General features: G+C 38.7%; 1 protein-coding gene across 12 annotated transcripts in view; it reads left to right on the top strand.

The window, feature by feature from the left end:
* Window positions 1–13666, top strand: part of Phf3 (PHD finger protein 3) — a 74244-nt gene extending 60578 nt beyond the window's left edge. For 10 of the 12 annotated variants that reach the window (XM_036167522.1, XM_036167517.1, XM_036167513.1 and 7 more), the window contains 7 exons: window positions 434–565; window positions 1251–1386; window positions 2623–2818; window positions 3756–3903; window positions 6213–6302; window positions 9647–9842; window positions 10047–12867. In XM_036167522.1, coding sequence (XP_036023415.1) covers window positions 434–565; window positions 1251–1386; window positions 2623–2818; window positions 3756–3903; window positions 6213–6302; window positions 9647–9842; window positions 10047–12151 — 3003 coding nt within the window. In that variant the 3' untranslated portion in view covers window positions 12152–12867. Of the gene's footprint in view, window positions 1–433; window positions 566–1250; window positions 1387–2622; window positions 2819–3755; window positions 3904–6212; window positions 6303–9646; window positions 9843–10046 lie in introns of all 12 variants that reach the window. The other 2 variants (XM_036167511.1, XM_036167512.1) reach the window with 1 other exon arrangement.
* The last annotated feature ends 3859 nt before the right edge of the window (window positions 13667–17525 follow it).

Genomic DNA, 17525 nt, shown 5'->3' with positions numbered 1-17525 from the left:
CACCCCCACTATCTTGTGCTCCTGTTACACTTGCTAACTTTCATATGTTGTTGCTGAGTTCTTTATGATAGCTGTTAAGTACTAGTTTTACTAAGCAGGCCAGGAGATAGTACTAGGGGGCTACCAGTTTTTTTGTTTTTGTCATTGAATAAGCTGGTATTGGAGGAAAATACTAGAACGTCAAATGAGGAAGATGAGTTAAGTTAGTTCTTGCTTCCTTTTGGCACTTACAGGTTTGCAAGCAGATTTCAAGTGTAAATACTGTGTTTCCCTACTCAGAACATTGCCTTTCAGTTGCCTCCTTGCAGAATGTTAATGTGAGCCTCTCCTGGCTGAGGCATAGAGTTGAATTCTTAACACTTGTCAAGATTTAGTAGAGTTTATTTGTATTTTGTATGACACACAAGCTGTAAGTTAATTATGTATGATTTAGACCATAGAGATGATTGAGAAAGAGCAAAGAGAAGTGGAAAGACGACCAATCACGAAAATAACTCACAAAGGTGAGATAGAGATCGAGAGCGATGCCCCAATGAAAGAACAAGAAGCGGCCATGGAAATACAGGTGAAGACCAGATATGTCCTGTTTTGCAGCTTACAACATGGAGATGGAGAAAAGCTTTCCTCCTGTTTTTAAAGCAGAACATTATGTTTAAATCATATCTTAAAGTAGCCTGTTTTCTACTGGAATGATGGTTATGAGCTTATTTTTCTCAGTGTGCAGAAAATTATCTGCATTATAGGCTCCATTTAAAAACTTGTATTATTGCAACTTTTCTTAAGATTTGTTTTCTCTTGTATAATAGAAAAATGAGAAATAAGTAGATCAAGGTGGAGGCGGTCTATTTTAAGTTTCCTTGTTTTCAAATACCAGTAAAAACAATAATTTGAAGACTCATTAAAAGCTCTGATTAGTTGTTTTGAGTTTTTGCTCTAAATAATAAATGTTAATTGTTATTTTTACTTATTTATTTACCTATCTATTATTTATTTGTTTGTTTATTTATTAAGATAGGGTTTCTCTGTGTAATAATCTTGGCTGTCCCAGAACTCACTCTGTAGACCAGGCTGGCCTGCATTAAAGGCATGTGTCACCATGCCTGGCTGTTATTTTTTTCTTAAAGAAAGTAAAAAATTATGAACATAATGGCTTTGCTTTGGAAAATATGTTTATAAAATAACAAGTTGATTTTTAAAATTGATGCCAGATTTCATTGGCTAAAAGTTTTTTTTATTCTCACTTACATTAGGAACCTTCAGCCAATAAGTCATTGGAGAAGCCAGAAGGAACTGAAAAACAAAAAGAAGAAGTTGACTCCACATCTAAAGATACCACTGGTCAACACAGACAGCATCTTTTTGATCTGAACTGCAAGATATGCATAGGTTTGGAGTTTTGCTCACGCTAATGTTAATGCTCATTGTTTAAGGAGTATTTCTGTACTTGTTTTGTAATTTGGGTAGGTTTTGTTTTCCTAGTTTGTATGGTGCAGCATCTACCTGCTCCTGTTTTATGAAATTAGATCCTTTTTACAAACGTCAAAGCAGGCACAGCCATGCTTTTCCATGTGCACAGGAATATACATTTAACAGTAGCATACAGGTAACATTTGTTAAAGACTACTTGACTTGCCTATTTTCAGAATGTCTGAGGTTTTTTGTTTGTTTGTTTCTCCTTTTGGATGCTATAGGCCCAAGTTAGCGTCATTTTCTATACTTTACAGTGTTGTTCTTGTTTAGTAACTTAACATTGCACTATGCGTTTACTGTTAGGAACAGGTAGGATACAGATTTGTTTTACTGGTTTGAACTCTCGGTATTTTACATAGAATTTCATCAGAGAATCAGATTTACTTTATTACAGTTGTGGGTTTGAGACAGTGTTTCCCTGGCTGTCCTGGAACTTGCTTTGTAAACCAGGTTGGCCTCAAACTCAGATCCAGCTGCCTTTATCTCCCCAATGCTGGGATTAAAGGTGTATGCCACCATGCTTGGCTAGTTAACATTCTTTTTTCTTTTTCTTTTTTTTTTTTTTTTTTGAGACCGGGTTTCTCTGTGTAGCTTTGCACCTTTCCTGGAACTCACATGGTAGACCAGGCTGGCCTTGAACTCACAGAGACCCGCCTGCCTCTGCCTCCTGAGTGCTAGGATTAAAGGCGTGCGCCACCACTGCCTGGCTAGTTAACATTCTTTTGCTGGTTTTTTTTCACATTAATAAGTGAGGACAAACACCTTCATTTCCTCATTTTCTTGTGATGTTTTCTATTTAAATATTGGTAATAATTACAAAATGGTCCAAGGGGGTGTTAAGTTAGTACAGGTAGAGAACCCTAGAGTGTATTGGAAATTGCATTTCTGTTAGTTTAGGCCTGTGGAAGATGGAATTGTTCTTTGTGGAACAATTCCTTATTGGTTCTTAGAATTTGTGTAACAGCTTGCTGTGAGAAAACATTATAGGTAGATACTACCCCAGGAAATGTTTTACTTAGTAATTGAACCAGAGAAACAAAATCACTTTATTAGTAATTGAACCAGAGAAACAAAATCACTTTAGAAAGTAAAAATGAATGCAGATTTTAAAATTGCAGGTAACAAGTTTATTTTGGTGTCTTATGGCTTCAGGTCGAATGGCACCACCTGTAGATGATCTTTCTCCCAAAAATGTGAAAGTTGTTGTTGGAGGAGCTCGTAAACATTCAGACAACGAAGCAGAAAGTTTGGCAGATGCTTTGTCTTCAACTACAAATATTCTGGCTTCTGAATTCTTTGAGGAAGAGAAACAAGAATCTCCCAAATCAACGTTTTCTCCTACGCCACGGTAGCTTTCTCCCAGTCATAATTCTGTAACCATTGCTTACTTGTACTTATGAGTGTGCACACACAGATAAGTGACACACTAGGGACTTTTGAGAAAGTAAACTATATACTCCAGGCCAGTTGAGATAAGTGAACAGGACTCTGAAAGGTTCTTTATTTTGAATGGATTTTAGAGTTAAGAGATTTGAGAAATGAAGTAACAACTTTCAGATTCTAATTATGGGCTGGGGAGATGGCTGAGCATTTAAGAGCATTGGCTACTTTTCCAGAGGACTACCTTCCACAGGTCAGCTTGTAACCATCTCTACTTACAGTTCCAAAGGATCTAACACCCTCCTCCATCCTCCATGGACATGCATATGATACACCGACAAACATACAGGCAAAATCCCATACACATAGAATAAGAACAAGAAAATCTTTATAACCACACCGGAAACAAATGAGTTAAATATGCTGATCCCACAAAGTAGAGGTATAGCCCTTGCTTGCATGTCTTTGGATCAAAGCCAGCCCAGAAAAATGATTTTGTAAATTATGACTGTGTGGTTGTAATTATAAATATATAAATTGAAAATGTAAACTTTTTATTGATTGGTAGCTTTTATTTTTTATTTATTTATACTTACTTTTATTGATAGTCTTCTTGACATAAAATACTTTGAATGACTATGTAGAAAATTGACTGATTTGCAGATATTTTACTACATTTATTTGTGTGTGTGTGTGTGTGTGTGTGTGTGTGTGTGTGCGCGCGTGTGCGTGCGCGCTCTCTAACACTGAGGTAGAGGTTAGAGAACAACTTGGTTTTGTTGATTTTCAGTTTCTACCTTTATATGGGTTCCAGGGATTGAACCCAGGCCTTCAGGATTGGTGGCAAGTTCCTTTACCCACTGAGCCATCTGGCTTGCCTTGTTAACTTTAGTATCTTTTTTTAGTCCAGAGATGCCTGGAACTGTTGAAGTTGAGTCTACCTTCCTGGCTCGATTGAACTTCATCTGGAAAGGTTTTATCAATATGCCGTCGGTGGCAAAGTTTGTTACCAAAGCCTACCCTGTATCTGGATCCCCTGAGTACTTAACAGAGGTACTGTGAACTTTTCTGCCTTTCCTTGCTTGGGTTCATGTGTTTCTCAAAGTAGTAGGCAGAGAGACATACAGTTAATAATAATTTTAAAAGTCCTAAACCATTTATTAATGGTTAATAATTAATACAGTTCAATTAATGAAATTATTAATTCACAAATGAATTTGCAGACTAGTAGAAAACTATACTCTTGAAAGTTTTAAACTTAGATACCTTACTTTTTCTAAAACATACTTCACTGAGACCGAGAATAAAAACCAGTGTTTCCATGATTATCCAAGTTTGTTTTTAAGTAGAGATTCATGTAAAAGACTGCCATGTCTATGGCAGAGTTAGCCTATCAAAAAGGTGTCTTAATTGTTAAAGAAATGGAATTGTTTATGTTTTAGGACGATAGTACTATCTCTGTCACTGTTTAGACTGGGAAGTAAAGCTTACATCTAATTGGCAGTCTCAGGAGACCACTGATCAATCACTGCAGTTGTTCCTGTGGTAGATTGTATATCCAAAGGAGGAAAATGTTAACTAGTAGAAAATAAACAGTAGTAGAATAATACTGTAATTAGTGGTCAAGTATGACATTTAAACAACTACATCAAAGGAGACAAAACCAGTGTACATGTATTACATACATTATTTTTGTTCGTTTGTTGGATTAGCTTTTTCATTTATTTTTAGTCTAATGATCATAAAGCCAAAAGTTATTTAAAGAATTCATTTCAGATTTTCACAAGCCTAAGTCATGACCATTCTCTGTAATGTCAAGGTGAGCTTTCTTGTGATTAGGCTGAAATTGTACTGAGTATCTCACCCTTTTTTCTCCTCCTGTTGCCCTAGGTGCCCATCCCAGGGTGCTGTGTGCATGGCAAGCTTTCTGCCACCTAGCTATGGTTCTTTACATTGCCATTGTTTTTAGTTACTACACAATGCTATTGTTACAGAATTTACTTGGCTAATTTTTATGAATGTGAATTTTGTTAGAGAAAAATTAATGAGTCAGTGATGGTCTTTTGAAAAACAATTCTTGGATTTTTAGTTTTTCTTTAGATCATTTTGAAGGTAATTATTTTACATGGATAATTAGGTCCTGGACTTTGAATAAAGCTATTTTTCTCAGTGCCACAGTTTCTGTGTTATTACTTTCCTGAACTTCATCTCTGCTTTTTAGTTACTTAGTTTTATTAGAGCTAAAAATCTCAAAATATTGAAAGCAACTAAGGAGTTAAATAAACTTAAACTTAATTCTACTTTTATGATTTTCCTTGATCTTCAGAGAAGAAAGGAATATGCTGAAAAAATGTCTTATTATTAATTATATATATGTATATAATTTTCTCTTTGCAAAAATATACTTTGTAATTAAATTGCCTAATATCTGAACTTCAGCTGTTAATAATTAAGAATACCTCAAAAAAAAAAAAAAAGTTTAAAAAAAGCACCAGGCATAGTAGCGTATGCACTTAGTCCCAGCACTTAAGAGACTGAGGCAAAAGGATCTCTATGAGTTCGGGGCCAGTCTGGTCTACACAGTGAGTTCCAGGACAGCCAGAGCTACATAGTATGACTTTGTTTTGAAAAATAAAACAAAACAAAAGAACCCCCTTGCCCACTATCCCTGACAACCACTGAAGAGCAGAGAACCTGTCTCTGACTGTCCTGGAGTGTGCTGCTCTTCCTGAATTGCTTTGGGCTATGTTGGCTGCTGCTTCTTTTTCCTGTGCTTGTCTATTCTGACCTGGCATGACCTCAGATATTTTTCCTAGTGTCGACTGTATTTATGTTTGTATCTAACACTTTCTGTTTTTATTTATTTATTTTTTTTATTTTTTATTTTTTTCCAAGACATGGTTTCTCTGTGTAACAGCCTTGGCTGTCCTGGAACTTACTCTGTAGTCCAAGCTGGCCTTGAACTCATAGAGATCTGCCTGCCTCTGCCTCCCAAGTACTGGGATTAAAAGCATGTGTCACCACCTCCTGGCCTAACATTACCCTCTTTAGTAAACTACATTTTCAGTATTATTTATTTGAAGTTGGCATTTGAGATAAGCTCAGTTGCTGTCTCTCTGCTGTGTTTCATTTTCTGTTGCAATTGTTTATTCTTTGTGTGTTCTGATGGAGACTGATTGAACTTGAGACACATACATGCTAAGCACAGGTCCTACCACTATGCTCTTAGCCCTATTTACTTGTTTGTGTTATCATTCAAATTATTCTCAAAGCTAAATATGTATGAATCATGGATAGTGTAATGAAGATATTCTATATTTGTTGATTTTCTTTTTTTCTTTTTTCTTTTTTTTTAACCATAGGATCTACCAGATAGCATTCAAGTAGGTGGCAGGATATCACCACAGACAGTTTGGGATTACGTGGAAAAAATAAAAGCATCAGGAACCAAGGTGTGTAAACTTTTTAACAATACCAATATGTGAAATGTTTACAGAATCAAACTGCTTAGAGTCTTATACAAGGATCTAGTGTTTCTTGAGGGAAGGGAGCTAATAAAAGTTTGAAATGTATATAATCTACCTTACAAAATAGAGGTAAAGAGCCTGGGAGGTGATGGACAGCTCAGTTGATAAAGTGAGTACTATGCAAGTGTGAGGACCTGTGTTTGATTCCCAGCACACATAATAATCTAGGGTGTGGATATGCACACACATTTATAATCTCAGCACTAGAGAGATAGAGGTGTGGACTTTTGGTGCTTGGCCAGTTACCAAGCCTGATTAGAGCCCAGTCCCAGCTAGAGACTTTTTTAGAGCAATATGGAGCATCTAATTAGAAATGACACTTTGATTGACCCATAGACTGCACATGGGAGCACAGAAGCTGAAGTCCAGCCGTTTGCTCAGAGAGGTGTAACATTCCCTTTATTCTCTGCCAGCTGGTGTATGTCCTTCTAGCCCTGTCAGCACCATGGAAGAAAAGGTCTTAGAGTCAATGTTGAGATTTACCCTGCACTCTGAGTCCAGTGGTTCAGATACTGCAGAAGCTTGTCCTCCTTTGCCAGTTAGGATGCTGTGAGGCTTGGGGCTCTGGTCTGGGAGGATCATTTGGGAACCAGGCTACTTCTGTCACTTTATTGTTTCCAAGAGTGCTCGCCTTCATGAGGCAAAAATGTTTAAAACTCATTTATCAGCAACTGATGGGGATAAGTGGGGACTGTTTGTCAAGTTATTTTTAAAGGCAAACTCCAGAAATTACAATCATCACTTAATTTTCTTTAATTTAATGGGCAAGAACATAGTCAAACAGTGATATGTAACTGCAAAGGAAACTGGTAAATGTGATCTCTACTGGCCATGTGCCAGCCAAAAATTAAGATTTGTTAGTGATAGGAAGAGGAGACTGTAAACTGGCAGATAATCAGCCTCTATCATGGTAATAGTTCTCTTTAGTTTCTTAAACTCATAAAGAATGGTACTGCACAGGAATAATTTAAATAATTTCTTTGTAGAAGTTTCTTGTTTTTCTTTGGAGTGTCCCAAAATGGAAAGTCTTAAACCCTGAAGGATCTCTCTCTTTCCAATATAGGTTTTTAAGTTAAATTAATAATAATGTTACAGTACTTTGAGGCAATTAAAAGGTTACAAAGCTTGGGAGGTAGAGACAGAGAGATCTTTTGAGGCCAGCCTGGTCTACATAGCAAAATAAAACAAAACAGTTATTACATTGTTTGCTCTCACTTCCATATATATATATATATATATATATATATATATATATATATATGAAGTATATGTGTGTGTGTGCATACATACATATATGTATGTATATATATTATTGCCCAGTACTTTATAGCATGCCTTCATATTGAACTGATTTAAACATAAAAATAGTTAACTTGGGGTTGGGGATTTAGCTCAGTGGTAGAGCTCTTGCTAGGCCCTGGGTTGGATCCTCAGCTCCACATAAAAAAAAAAAAAAGGCGTGCACTCCCACCGTGCCCCCCCCCCAAAAAAAAAGAATAGTTAACTTGTATGTAATGTGATGTTACTAAGACATTTTGGATATCCCTTATCCAAAATTCTTATGACCAGAAATGTTTCAGAGTTTGAACTTTCCTGAATTTTGGAATGTTAGTATATACATAAGATGATACCTTGGGAATGGAGATTTAAGTATAAATGTGAAGTGTATTTATGGGTTACATAAACCTTATAAACATAGACTGAAGTTAATTTCATGCTAGATTTTTAGTAACCATGTTTTGTGATTACATCTTATCACATGTAGGCAGGTGTGGAATTGTCTAAATGTTGGCCCACCAAGTTTCAGAGTTGAGAGCATTTATATTGAATCTTCATATCAGAGATGTAAAAACCTGTATATAATTTCTAGGAGGCAGAGCCATAGCTGAGCTCACTAATATGTCTTGTTCTTGTGTTGTGTTAGACTTTGTAGTGAAGAGGCCTTTGCCATTTTGACTGAAAACCTTTAGGAAGAAACCTCCATTACTAAAGAAATACAAAATTATGAATATCTTTTTATTTAAAATAAAGCCAAGAACTCTAGAGATGGACAACAAAATGATTGAGTTAGCCAATCACCTTAAAAACAGGATCAACACATACACTGTATGTGTTTTTGGAGTCTTGTCAAAACCAGGTCTTCTTCATTCCTGTGTCCAAGCTCTGTAGGCTGGATTATAAGACTTGTGTGTTTTTATGTATGTAAGTCCTCGCTTATCATTTATTTCCACTCTCTGAGGTTTTAGTTCTAAGGTGTATGATGAAAGAATTTTTTCCATGCTGCTCTGTCCATCAAGGATGTGAGTCACCATGTCCAGTCAGTCTAGCTTTCAGACTATGTGCTACCCACATGCTAGCCATCTCCATCATCAGATAATCTTTATTTTATTTAATAGCCTCAAAACATAAAATTAGGGATACTAGCAATTTTAGTACATTGTATTTTCCATTACTGTTAATGCCTTTCTGTGTCTTTATTTACTAACTTTATTATTGGTATCATAGGTACTTATAGGGAATGATATTCATATATATATATATATATATATATATATATAATGTTCAGTGCTATCTGTGATTTCAGGCATCTATTGGGATCTTGGGATGCATCCCCCACAATGTGGGGCCTTTATCTATGACATGGTTGGATAGTAGTATGGGGCACTATTACTTAGTGTGCCCAGAACACAGGCTGCTCTCTGGAGGAATTGTGCAGATACAAAAAGACTTGGATTTCAACATTGTCTTTGCCACTGATAATTTGTGTAGCCTTGAACAGCTTCACAGTATCCAAATGCCTTGGGCCTTTCCTTCTCTTTTCTTCCCCTGTGTCCCTACCTTACCCATACTAGCAAATGTTCTGCAGATGAGCTATTTCCACAGACCAGTTTTATCACAAGACAGCATCTCCTAACCTGCCCAGACTCACTTTGAACTCAGTATGTAGCCTAGGCAGGCATTAAACTTAGGATCCTTCTGCCTCTCAGTCTCCCAAGTGGCTGGGAGTACAGGTGTGTAGGTATATGCCTGGGAGGTTTCAATTTGTTATGGAAAGCCTTCAAGTAGTACAGAATCCTCAATGAACCAGGAACTGTATTTTCTTAGAAGTATTCTTTTAGTATTCTAGTTTCTATTTAAGTTGGGGACTGCTACTTGACAGCCATCATAAAACTCAAAACTAGATTAGTACTAATTAATAAGCTGTATTTAAAATTAAGCCACATTTTAGGTTACTATTCTAAGCAATTGTTTGTTACTCTCTTGAATAGGAAATCTGTGTGGTTCGCTTCACACCAGTCACTGAGGAAGATCAAATTTCTTATACTTTGCTGTTTGCATACTTCAGTAGCAGAAAGCGTTATGGCGTAGCTGCTAACAACATGAAGCAGGTTAAAGATATGTACCTTATTCCTTTGGGTACTGCAGATAAAATTCCACACCCTCTTGTGCCTTTTGATGGACCTGGTAGGTATAAGTTTTGGTAATGGAATAAGATTGAAATAAAGTGGGAAGGGTCAGTCCAGAGTAAAAAGAATGGCTGCTTTTTGTCTTAGAATACAGACAGGGCTGGCTAGCCACCATTCAATACCTTGGAATGAACTGCTTGTAAAATGTTCCCTTTTATGAAAGAATTGAAAATGACTGTTGATGTTTGTTTATTTTCTCCAGGACTTGAGCTGCACAGACCTAATCTGTTGTTGGGCCTAATCATCCGTCAGAAGCTGAAGCGGCAGCATAGTGCTAACGCAGGCCCTAGTCACACTGCTGAGACTCCTGAGACTGCCCCGGCAGCCTTGCCACCTGACAAAAAAGGTAAAATGGAGTCCTCCACAGAGGAGACTGCCGAGGAAGAGAATGACTTCTTCAACTCCTTTACAACTGTGTTACACAAGCAGAGAAACAAGGCCCCGCAGCCTCTTCAGGAAGACCTGCCAGCAACAGCTGAACCTTTGATGGAAATCAGTAAGCAGGAGCCACCAAAACCCTTAAGGTTCCTTCCTGGGGTCCTCATAGGCTGGGAAAATCAACCTTCTACTCTGGAATTAGCCAATAAGCCTCTTCCTGTGGATGATATCCTCCAGAGCCTTTTGGGCACTACTGGTCAAGTGTATGAGCAGGCTCAGCCAGCTGTAGAACAAAGCACCCTTAAAGAAATTCCTTTTATAAGTGATCAAACCAACCCGAAAGTAGAGAAAATAGATAAAGTGGAGGTACCTGAAGGTGAAGCCAAGGAGATTAAAGTAGATAATATTTCAGAATCTACAGGTAAAAATTCAGGAGTAGAAGAATCTTCGTTGGTGGGATCTTCTTCGGTGGGATCTTCTTCCAATTCTCCAGGGCCTTTGGTGAGTCTTAGTCTGAGAGGGAAACCACCAGATGTTTCTACAGAAGCATTCTTAACAAACTTATCAATTCCATCAAAACAAGAGGAAACTGTGGAAAACAAAGAGAGAACATTAAAAAGACAGCTGCTCCAAGATCAAGAGAGTAATTTGCAAGATAATCGGACTTCAAGTAATTCTCCATGCAGGCCTAGTACAGGAAAGGGAAACATAGATGGCAATGTGAGTTGCAGTGAAAATCTTGCTGCTAACACAAGGTCCCCACAGTTTATCAATCTGAAAAGGGATCCTAGGCAAGCAGCAGGACGAAATCAGCAGGCAACCTCAGAAAGCAAAGATATGGAGAGCTGCCGGAATGGAGACAAGCATGCTCTGCCTGGTCCACCACACAACCAGGATCTCTTAGCAGAGCCCGTCAGTGGAGAGGGAAAGCTGTCTTCTGTAGAGAAGAACTCATGTGGAGAGCAGGATGATGATTCTGAGGCTGTACAAAACTCATCCTCAGTAGAAAACTTCAATTCTTCACAGGCAGAGCAAGCCAATCCTTTACAGGAGGATATTTTAACACAAAATATTGAAACCGTCCACCCATTTAGAAGAGGATCGACTACAGGACCATCTCAATTTGAAGCTGGAAGTACATGCCAATCAGAATTTCCTTCTAAAAGCATCAACTTTACTTCTAGGAGTACCAGCCCCAGGGCAAGTGCAAACTTTTCACCTATGAGGCCACAGCAGCCCAGTCTGCAGCATCTCAAGTCTAGCCCTCCTGGATTCCCGTTTCCAGGCCCTCCAAACTTCCCTCCCCAAAGTGGGTTTGGATTTCCACCACATTTGCCACCTCCGTTACTTCCCCCTCCAGGCTTTGGCTTTCCTCAAAATCCCATGGTTCCTTGGCCACCCGTTCATCTCCCAGGCCAACCACAGCGAATGATGGGGCCCCTTTCACAAGCATCAAGGTATATGGGCCCACAAAATTTTTATCAGGTCAAAGACATTCGGAGACCAGAAAGGCGCCATAGTGACCCTTGGGGTAGGCAAGACCAACACCAACTGGACAGGCCGTTTAATAGGGGTAAAGGGGACCGTCAGAGGTTTTACAGTGATTCCCACCACTTGAAAAGAGAGCGTCATGACAAAGAGTGGGAGCAGGAATCTGAGAGGCACAGACACAGAGACAGAAGCCAAGAAAAAGACCGAGATAGGAAAAGCAAAGAGGAAGGACACAAAGATAAGGAGAGGGCACGGGCATCCCATAGTGATCGAGCAACAGATGGGAAAGCAGGCAGAGAGAGTAAGAATGCAGACAAGAGACCGGACCAGGAAAAGGAGAAGGAACGAGAGAAGAACAAACACAGAGAAGGGGAGAAGGACAGAGAGAGGTACCACAAAGACAGGGACCACACTGACAGAGCAAAAAGCAAAAGGTGAAGTTTGCAGGCTGCTTCAACGTCACATTCAAAACTGTTCCATGTTGTGTATCTTTATAAGATTGCCTGGTAGGACTGCCATCTTTAAATCTCCACTGTTGGTGGTTTGCAGAGCAGTAAACTGTCAGAGCAGAGTGCTCTGTCTGCACCAGTGCCCACCATCCTTCACACCACTGTCCTACTTACAGGAATTTACTATTTTTAAAAGTTTTACAATGCTGTATATTCAAAGATTGTTTTATTAATGCAATAAAGGCTTAGAAATTTTAGTTTTATTCCTTAATTGGCAAATATGGTTAACTATGGAATATATTTACTGCCTCTAGTGAATGTCCTTTATATAATGACTAATTTGAAAGTAATCTGTGCTCTGTACATTGTTTTCAATTGCACTGTTTTAAAAAAAAAATGTAGAGGAGCAACAAAAGCCAGGCGACTTCCTAATCAGACCATACTAATCATCTAGCTGGGCAGCTTTTGACCGTGAATCGGAAGCCCAAGGAGTCCATTTATTGCTCTAATCTGTACTTATTGAAGGCATTTCTTACCATGTACTGCAGTTTGTGGTAGGCCATATTCCTTTCCTTTCTGGCTCTTCAGAAACTTGAATACTTAAGCTTGTACATGATCTTGTGTTTTGCTATCCTTTTTACTGTAAAATGTAAATATTTTAAGGGATATTTTGATTCTAAATATGATAAAAGAATTTCTCACCTACTTTGTGTGTGTGATTTGAAATTCAGTAGTAAAAGAGGTTCTTCAAATCTTCTTTTCCTTGAGACATTATTCTTTTCCTCAGCAAGGATATGTAGACATAATGTCAGACATTACCTAAGAGGAATGGCTGTTTTTCAATCCTAGATGTACCACTTCAAAAGAGGCTAGTATTTAGAACTGCCAGCAGGGAGCTTTGCAGTTACCTGCTTAGTTGCTGTTATGACTCTGAACACTTATATATGATCAAACTTTGTTATACGGACTCAGTAATCATTGTAAAACTGCAGAACTTTTAAGTGAAATGTATTTTGAATTTTTTTTTTTTTTTTTTTTTTTTGGTAAAATGATTTGTTTGTAGGGCAACTGTAAAACTTAATATGCCAGTTTGACTTGAAATAGAAAATACCCAAGACTGTTGCTCTTTCAGATCTAAACTTACCTACACCCTGAAATACATCATGTGCTGATGTTTAAAACATAAAGCTATGGTAGCTGCCAGATGATGTTCACACTTGAGACCCAATCAAGAGCGATCAGTGTTCTTACCTACTTGTATCTGTGAAGAAGAATGCCAGTAACTCCACAAAAATTAAGAAAATTGTTCATAAAGGGGAGTTACCAGGTTTTTGAAACGGAATTAGCCTTGCTATTCTCACTAGAGAAAATAGCAGTCAAACATTTTGTCTGAATTGCAAGGATTACAATATACTTCTTTCATCTTTGCCTCTGAAGTTTATCATCATCATGAAAGTTCTAAAATGAAGGGTTTTCATTTAAATAAAATATTTTTTAACTTTGGTCTACTTTTATTTTGGAAGTTAACTTGCTAGGGAAAAGACAAGATCTTAGTCCTGAGGCTAATTATTGTTTCCATGATTGTGAAGAAATGGATCATTAACTCCACATGTGTCAGGAAGTCTTCTTTTACTAATGTATGTGAGTTAAGCTTTCCTCCACTGTCACATGTGTTCAGTAGTTGTGCTATGAAAATTGAGACTGAGAGGGAATCAAAAGCATTTATAGCCTTTCTATTTGTTCCATTGCATTCCTGAACCCCCTTTCAGCAACCTAACTCAAATAGGGATAGGAAGACAACGGTACCCGCACATCTGTCCATACAGACGAACTCTCCAGTGCTCCGTTGTTCCTGCTGTGAAAGGGATACACGTCTAAGAGGGAGGCAGCCACAACTCTGCCCCTTTGGAGGAGTCTAGATTTATTAGGGTTCTCTAGAGGAAAGGAACTTAAAGAATATATATTTTATTAGAATAGCTTATAGGCTGTGATCCATCTAGTCCCAACAATGGCTATTTACCAATGGAAAGGTCAAGAATCCAGTAGTTCAGTCCACAAGACTAGATAAGTCAGTTGGTCTTTAGTAGATGTTAGAATTGCCAGAGAAGTAGGCTCTGATGGCTAGTGAAGGGATGGACTTCATAGTAAGAGCAAGCAAGCAAAGGGCACTATAAAAAGGCTGCCAGCAGAGTTTGGCAAAGGTTGAAGATTTCTTCTTCCCACCCCAAAACACCTGGAATAAAAGTGGGTCTTTTTACTTCAAGTTAAGAAACTATCCCTCACAAGTATATCTAGCCAGATGTAGTCAAGTTAACTGAGAGTAGCCATTACACTAGAGTATCTGCTTCCTTACCTTTTCTAGCTTCAAGAGCCACCTGCCTCCCCAGCTCGTAGTTACTTCCCCATATTTAAAGGCAGAGAAGAGAGGCCCAGACCTTCTCTTCTGGTGCCCTTACACTTAAAGGTCTCTCTCTCTCTCTCTCTCTCTCTCTCTCTCTCTCTCTCTCTCTCTCTCTCTCTCTCTCTCTCTCTCTGTGTGTGTGTGTGTGTGTGATTTCATTTTGCCCACCCAAATAATCCAAGATAGCCTTCCTATCTGAAAGCTGAATGGGTGCCATCTATGACCTCATTTCTCTGCTATTTAATCTGACATTTACGGGTTTTGTAAGGACTAAGATGAAGATATCTTTGAGGTTAGGGAACCATTCTAGCTGGGCTTACAAATTGTAGTTGTTGAATTGTTAGCCTGGAAATACAGAATAAGGTAAGGTCATTGTAAATACAAAATAGAAGAAAATGAAGATGTTGAGTTTTTGTAAGTTATTTTTGTTTCTTGCTTTCAAAGCATATTCACATAGGACCTGTTTAACATCACATGGTAGCAAAAGCAGAAATGTTCACGGTTACATGAAGTGTACAGTTTTAAAGTGAAAGTTACCAAGCCATTTACTAGGCCATCTCCAGGCATTAAATTTTTCGATGTTTGTAATGTACCTGCTCTGCAGACATTTGCATGACACTTGGAATTTATTACTGAGTTATTGGAAGTTCCCAAGCTGGCAGAGCTTGCCACATGGTGGGAGGCAGTGATATTTGAATGTGAGACTGCAGCTGTGGAGAGCTTGTTGAGATCACCAAAGCTTAGTGAAAAACTTCACTTTTTTCTTTTTGCATTGCTGTGGATTGAACCTAGGGCCTTGTCCATGCTAGGGAAGGACTCAGGGTTACACTGAGCTATATCTCTAGCACTAGTGTGGGAGCCTGTTTTTAGATTCCTCGTGGCTTTACCTAGCAGGTCTGCATAGGTCTGAGTGCAGGTGTGTGAGATGGTCTGCACTTGGCTGTGCTGGGGGAGGAGGTCTTTTGCTCCACCCCTTGGTGTCTCTATAAATACCCTGGGGCAGAGACAGGGCTCACTGGGATAGGTTCCAGGCCCTCTTGAAGGCTATCCTTTATTTTCTATCTGTTTATCTCCACAATCTAAATCCTATCCAATATTTTCTGCTGCTTGCAATCCAGAAAACTCTGGGGAATTGTGGGGATGGTGGGTAAACTGCACTTTAGTAATTGTTTTAGTGGTAGTCCATTTATTTGTTAATGCAGCATTTGTGTGAGGATGTAGCTCGGTTGGTTGCTTTTTTTTTTTTTTTTTTTTAATCCTAATATGTGCAAACCTGGAGTTTAATTCCCCGGTACTATATAAACCAGACGAGGAGTTGCACCCTTGTAATCTTAGCAGTTTGGAGTGGAGATATGGTGAGTTGTAGGCCAGCTGTGGTATATGAGACTCATCTCTCATTTAAAAATGAAATGAAAAGTAGCTTCCACACTAATTTTAATAAGAATGTCATTGATTTTGTAAAAATATTTTTCATACAATATATTTTATATCCATCCACCACCACCACCTTCCTCCCAAATCCCCCCCTAGTGCCTCCAGCATCTATGTCCTCAAAGCAGAGTGACTCCCTAGATCATCAGCCATCAATTACTAGTAGCTTCTCTGCCAATGGTGGGGCCATCTATGCTGCAATTTTGATTGGTTTGATTTTGTGCAAGTAATCACAGTTGCTGTGCATAGATAAATACATCAGTTATGTCATGCCCTGAATTCAGTATTTCCCACTTCTCCCCATTGGCCAGATCTTTCCTCCCACCCCCTTTTCTGCAATGTTCCTCTAGCCTTGGCAACACAAGCCCATGAGTATAAACATTGCGAAGGCAGTTTGACAGTATGGCTGTTTAATAAAACATAAGGTTCCTTCCTAGGGCCAGCAGGCTTTCTTGGCTTTTGACTAGGTTTACAGTACGAGGCATGAATTCTCTCCTTTGGAGTAAGCTTTATATCTAATTAGAACAATATCCTCATAACCACTATGCCTTTGCTGAGCCAGTGCACATATCTTGCTAGGAGGTTCTATGGTACCATGCAAATTCCATTGTGGACTCAACCATTGGCATCTTTCTTAGCCTAGCAGCTTGCATCTAGCACTATATAAGCTAGCCAGCAGGGAGAAAGTCCCTGGACAGTTGAAGTTGGTTTCTCTGTTCTGCATCTAAAGGGAGTGGTGTCTTCAATATGAGGTCTTACCATCTTGTTTTCTTAATCTCCCACATTTTATATTTTTGCAAATGTAAAGTGACACTGTGTGAAATACATCTAGAGCTAGATATGGTGGTCCATACCTATAACTCCAGGACTTGGTGGGCAAAGGTAGGGTTTCTTTTAGCTTGAGGTTAGCCTGGTCTATATAGTGAATCCCATGCCAACTCAAGTCTACATAATGAGATCTTGTCTCAAAAGAAAACGCAGGATGGGGGAATCTGTTTTAACACAGAGTCTTTAGGGAAGGGGAGGATTCTTGATCCCCTGAAAAGATTCAGTGAATCCTTGGGAAGTTTTCAAAGAAAGCTTGCTGAACTGGGGAAGAACATGCATTCGAGTATGGAAGTTTTCTTGAACCTTATAAAGCTTCCGCAGAGCAGATTTATTGACTTCAGAAAATGTGTTTAGGTTTGGGTATCAGCTGTCAAAAACTATATGTCTACTCTCACCCCTTGCTGTGCTTGGACACAGGGCCTGGTATGCTCCACTACTGAGCCAACTCTAATTCCTGAAAAACTTTTACAACATCTATCTGTATCTCAGTATCTCAAGTTCTGTACACTGACCAAACAAGTGTAGACTTTCAACACAGTCTAAAATGTCCTGTTCGGACTGTAGTAATTAAAATACCAAGACCCAAAGGAAGAAAACCAAATAGAGCAATGGTAAAATTTCCCAGACTCTTGAGTAAAATGCTGTCCCTTTACCTGGCTGGTTTGCACAGGCTGGAGTCTAGACTTAGCATGTGTTCACTTTT

The sequence above is a fragment of the Onychomys torridus genome, chromosome 18 (assembly GCF_903995425.1).
Source record: "Onychomys torridus chromosome 18, mOncTor1.1, whole genome shotgun sequence".
Classification (NCBI taxonomy): Eukaryota; Metazoa; Chordata; class Mammalia; order Rodentia; family Cricetidae; genus Onychomys; species Onychomys torridus.
This window is presented reverse-complemented; position numbering and strand designations above follow the sequence as displayed.